This window comes from Argiope bruennichi, chromosome 7 (genome assembly GCF_947563725.1).
Source record: "Argiope bruennichi chromosome 7, qqArgBrue1.1, whole genome shotgun sequence".
Lineage (NCBI taxonomy): Eukaryota > Metazoa > Arthropoda > Arachnida > Araneae > Araneidae > Argiope > Argiope bruennichi.
The window spans coordinates 54906136-54912182 of NC_079157.1; the positions used below are offsets into that span (position 1 = coordinate 54906136).

Genomic DNA, 6047 nt, shown 5'->3' on the forward strand with positions numbered 1-6047 from the left:
TCAGGTTTGAGCTCACCATAAATTGGGATCAAAGGTTCTAGTCCGTATCACGAGAAACATTCCCAGACCATAATTCCACCTCCGCCAAATTTTACTGTAGTCATAATGCATTCTGGTAAAAGGCGTTCTCCATGCATACGTCAAACCGAAACTCTGCCATCCGAATGCTAGAGATTGAACTTTGATGCAACATTCCAAATAAACTGTTTCCATTCATCTACTGCCCAATTTCAAAGTGTCTTGCATTACCTTAACGAACTTCGTGGTTGGATTTTGTAATTAAAAGCTTATGGTCGGCTGTACGACCATGGAAATCAAGCAAATGTGCTTCCTTGCGGATGATATTTATCGAAACAACAGTCCCGAATGCTTCTTGGAACATCTGGAGTATGTGGAATATCGGTTTGGTGCGGTTTTTCAGAATTTCTTTGGACAATAGTCGTCGATTTCTATTTTCAAGTTTCGTGAGTTAGCCGGGTCGAAGCACATTCCGATAATCACCACTCACCTTCCACTTCTTGATCACAAAAGCCTTTGTTTGGAATGTGTAACTCACTAGATAAATCCTTTAAGTATCGGCCATTCCTATGATATCCGAATTTCGTGGCATCTTGCATGGGACTAATGTCATCAGGCTTTATTATCATTTGAGATCATGATGTTGTTTTGGTTAGGGGGTTTTGAAGCTCGAAATCGCATAGGCAATGAATATTGAAGCCCTAATTCGCGTAGGCAAAGAATAAAGCATAAATGGCAATTTTAATCATCATCCTTTAATCGCATATATTTTTATATGCTTTTATCAACATTTGCTTTATTATTACGTATGCTAATTTGAGAGCAGATGTGTTTTTTAAAAGGTTGAAGTAGAATTATAACATCATAGCTGTTATTTCATCTCAAAATCGGTCGAGCTCCAACACTTTGTTTGCCAGCTAGAAAAATTGAAAACGAAATAAGTTTTAAAAAATTATCATTATATACGTGTATATATAGAGAGAGGGGAGGAGAGGGATAGAGAAGTCTCGTGATCGTTTCAAACCGGTTTAAACTGGTTAATGACTTAAATTAATTAAGACAAATAATGACTTAAAAATAATAATGTTCTCACATAATAACTTGAAATTTGCAATCATAGATTTCATTAAAAAATTTTTTAATATTTTCGACAATGTTTTGTTTATAGTTTTAAAGGAGTTGTCAATTTTATTTATCAAAAATAAAATTGCAGGCAATTGAAATTTTTTGTTAATTTTAATTTTTTATTAAAATTATTTAAAAAAATTTTGTATAACGGATATTCTGGGTTTAGGTTCAGAATTAACTTTAAACCGATACTTTCTTTTTCACTTATGGCACATAATTAAAATTTTACTCACAAACATTGATGCATAAGCAAAGTTTTATCGTAGTTTTTGTATTTTTGTAACAATTAATAAAGCCATGTGTTTTTCATTTGTAAAAAAAAAAAAAAAAAAAAAAAAAACATAAATGAATATTCTCATGCAAAAATATTATTTCTTTAATTGCTTTCTTCGTTTTGAATTTGTGATAAAAATGTTTCTAATGAACTGGAAGCCGAGATAAAAAATTTTTATGAAAAAATTAATGAGTTTAAACTAGCTATTCTTGAAGAGGTAAAAATTTAGTGCATGCTTAAAAGTTGTGATTTACTTTTCAAAACAAATCTAAAGGACCCACTTCATTCTCACCTCATCGAATTTCTGTAGAGACAAACAGCACACGTTCGCAATATGCGATGAAAGAAAACTTTTGAATTAATGAATGAATTTGAATTATTATTATGAGAAAAAAAATTATTATTAAATATAATAAATATTTTTTCAAATGATAACGAGGTTCTTCGAAATTAATGTGCACGCATACTAGATTGAACATTCATAGCGAAAAGGAGCTATGAATGAGTCAGAGGCATGGGAACGTAACCTTAAATAGATTGAAGCTACAAGAGACACGAAATACATATCGTATACAAAATTTCGTTTCTATATATATGCATCATTCCCCGTTGGAAAAACTGTTTTTTAATCTCTTCATTTCTTGTCGTTTGAACTATAGTTCGTTCAAGTTTTGTACGAATCGTTTATTTGCGTATTGTATTTCTTAACCGTTACTTTCAAATGGTTTTTAAAAAAAGATTTGAAGTTTATGCTACATTTTTGCAAATTGTGGAAAGATGCATATTCATTCAAAATCTTATCATGACTCGCCAAAAATCGACTCACTGTATATCAGTGGGTCGTGACTCACAGTTTGGGAATTCCTAATATATATAGTTAAAGTTACAAAAGATCATTCTTCAATGGCTATTAAGCTTAAATTTAGTTAACATTATTTGGATTTTTACACTTTTTTTTTTACTTTATTAATATCTACTTAGAGACATTTTCCATTTCGGAATGATGCTACTTTAGTTATTCTGTTAAGAAGCTACAGAATATTTGAAGTGTTTATGATTTTTATATCAAATTATAACATATTTGAAAAATTTAATAAATTTTGGGAAGTAACAATTTGATGTCTATGATAAGCAGACACGATGATTAAAGAGTTAACTAAAATTATTAAATGGTACAAACCCAAACTCTTTTTTTTTTATTCAGAAAAAAAAGTCGAATAATAAAGGTTGGGAAAGAAAATTTACTTTAATTCGAAATTAATTTTCTAAGGAATCATAGCTATTTAATCTTTTTTAAATAAAGCTATACATTTGCAGGTTAGAGAAATATGTATAATTTAAGTATGGAATTGAAAGTCACAACTCAGGATTGTCACCGGCTCATTTTGGACATCTAAACATTTTAAAGGAACCCAGTAGCATTGAAGTGAAAGAAAATAAACTTTGCTACTACAATATTCGGTCGAGCATAAGTTGTGTCGTTTCATTAGAACCAGCGGGCATCGTCCCCTCAAAGCTTTCTCGCATACTCTCTAATAACTGTGTCAAAGAGTATCTTGCATAGCATTGGCGTACATACAATAATTACGTATTCAATTTTAACTTCACTTTAGTAATTTTACTCAATTTATCATGTTATCCTAGGCTAGAGTTTTTGACGATTAATCCCTGGAATGCCATTAATAATATCCGAAAATTGAATTTGTGCTTTAAACACATTTTCCTCAAACGATCGGAACAAAGAGGTGGCACATAATTGCACTTGTAATCACAAAATCCTATACCAAATTTGATATATTTAAGTTATTGCATTTTTCAATTATCGCGTTTACATATTTCTGAAAATACAGATCGATAGACAATTAACCGGTTGTTGGATTAAGATTTGACAGATGTCTACACTATAGACATTAAATCTGCGTACTGAATCTTACCATTCTAGCTCTCTTCGTTTTGTAGTTATCGTGTTAACTCATATTCGATTTTCCAAACAGACAAACTTCTTCTGAACTGTTTTTACTCAAAATTTTGACCGGCAAATTTAGTGTAAAGACCATATACTAAATTTCAATCATCTAGCTCAAAACCATTTTTGCCACAGACAGACCGAGGAACATTTTTCAAAAATGTATCAAAAAGGTCTAGAACGCGAAAATTTGTTAAAATATCGAGCTCAAATTTTTTGATGATTACATGAGAAAGTAAAAAGATTAAAATCATTAATTTGTACTCAGTGAAAAAACTGTGTTGTGAAATCTTAGCGAAAAATAAAAGCTAGAATTACTATATATAGACTAGTGGACATCTTTAATGTGAAATATAAAAAACTTCCTTACTTTACCGTGGTGTGGGAGTTTAGAGATGAGATACCATTTCGGATAATATTTAATGAGGCATATATGTTAAGAAGTTTGCCAGAACCTTCAGAACACAATAATAATATTGTCAATGTTATCAATAACGTATAAACATTCCTGCTATTAACATTTTCAGCTGCTATTAAATACATAACCTTACAGAAATCTGCTTTTCTTTCTCTCTTTGGCAAATTGAGAGTATAACGAACACAGAGAGCAAAATTAATCGTGTAGAAGCATAGTAAATATACATTTTGATTGTTCAGGATTATTTTAGATGTGTGGTACTTGAATCAGAATTATATTCCTCTGCTGCGAAAATGTATTAAAGTTATTTTGATATACGTTAAAATTTCTTGATAATGGCATTTTTCTTTATAAGTCAGTATATATTATGTAATTTGTAATGGTTTTATTTCTTTCTTCTTCTTTTTTTTTAAAAAATGGAATGGACCTAAGTCTCTATCAGCACAAGATATTTTGACAATGCAGCAGGGTCTTTTGTGTTAATAAAAGTGGCATATGAGGATAACAAATTGGAGATTGAAAGACGCAATAAATGTAACTATTATTTTTCTAGATCACAAATTTCGAAATGACACTAAGAAAGAGAAAATGGTTTTAAAAAATTAGCAATTTTAAAGCTTATTTAATTTAATTTATACTACGAATATATCAGCATAAAATCATTCCTAGGCACACTTTTTTCTTTTGTAACATTAACTTAAATCTGTGAAAATTTTCCAGCGGTTGAAAGATATTTTATTAAAACAATCTGTGCGGAAGAGCGACCCTCTTTTGATTAAGAACTTTTTGTTCCACTTATTTGTTTGTATGGCTGGCACCTGAATTCTTGGTTCATAAATTAGAAAAAGTAAAACGATATATAATCTTAAATTCCATGTATCTATAAAATAATTCCAATTTTTATTGCAAGCACAGTTAGCTCCTCTTTTTTTAAATCTTGCATTAATTTTTTTAAAATTTGAATAAATATTTTATAATAAGAAAAACGATTTTAAGTCAAATGTTGAGATTCACTCATGAATCATGTTATGAAATGATGGTAAAATTGTAAAAAGCAACTAAGGCCGTCATCTTTTTAAAAGCACTAACCTTGGATCCGAAGCTCTCCTTTTCTAAAGTACCTGCTTTTCTCTAATAGGTATGTTCATTGATTATATCACAATAGCTGAACTTTTTAAAAATTCATATTAAATTTTGATTGTTTTTTTGGAACGAAATATTCTTTTTCTTCTTAAATTTAATTTTCTAACATTAGTTTTGTAAAATATTAGTTTGGCTGGAAGTTAAAACTAAAAGAGCATCTGCGTATGTATTCCAAAATAACATAGGATATTCATTCCTCATTTCTTTTTTATGTAAAACTTGTTTGCTCCGATTTCTTCGCCTGTTTCATTCATGCTGCTGTCGTCACACGTTTTGCCAAATCTTTTTTAATGATTTCGCACTGGATTTCGTTTATTTGAATGGCAACACTAATCAGCCGACATAGATTTTGGAGCAGCGTTCGGTGAGTCCGCGTGTGAAATAATTAAAATTTCAAGATGAAAATGAATAAATTGGTCACCGCTTCTAGGAGGAAAAATAGAAAAAGGCATTTTAATGCCCCTTCTCATATTAGAAGAGTTATTATGAGTGCTCCATTATCTAAAGAATTGAGACAAAAGTATGGTGTGAGATCCATTCCTATCCGAAAAGATGACGAGGTAATGATAACCCGCGGACATTACAAAGGGCCTCAAGTAGGTAAAATTGTTCAAGTCTACAGAAAAAAATATGTAGTTTATATTGAAAGAATACAACGAGAAAAGGCTAACGGCGCTTCTGTTCACGTTGGTATACATCCTTCTAAAGTTGTGATTGTAAAACTAAAGATGGATAAAGATAGAAAATTGCTTCTTGAACGCCGTGCCAGAGGTAAACAATTGGCAGAAAAGGGTAAAGGCAAGCATACGGAAGAGTCCGTTGCAATGGAAACATAAAATCGTAAGTTTTTATTATCGGATTCTATTGTTTTATTGCTATTAAAATCTGATTTCTATGAATGTTTAATTTTGAATGATATTTATCTTATAGTATGGATAGTAGTATTCATATTCAAATTCATATTATACACTAAGAAGTAGTAGTTTTGGATTATAAAATATTTCCTATACTATTCTGTTGTGAGCTGAGATAGAAATAGCGAATTCTACATTTGAGACATTTAAAAGGACTCTAAAATTTTTAAATTCTTTTTTTTTTTT

The 6047-nt window shown here is 30.3% G+C and overlaps 1 protein-coding gene across 1 annotated transcript; it reads left to right on the forward strand.

Moving 5' to 3' along the window:
- Nucleotides 1-5345: 5345 nt before the first annotated feature.
- Nucleotides 5346-5783, forward strand: LOC129975378 (60S ribosomal protein L26-like). Its single transcript, XM_056088440.1, has one exon. The coding sequence runs from the start codon at nucleotides 5346-5348 to the stop codon at nucleotides 5781-5783; it is 438 nt and encodes a 145-aa protein (XP_055944415.1).
- Nucleotides 5784-6047: the final 264 nt, after the last annotated feature.

Excerpts from the sequence above, each read along its gene's own strand:
- LOC129975378 (XM_056088440.1), top strand. The coding sequence starts at position 5,346 with ATGAAAATGAATAAATTGGTCACCGCTTCTAGGAGGAAAAATAGAAAA.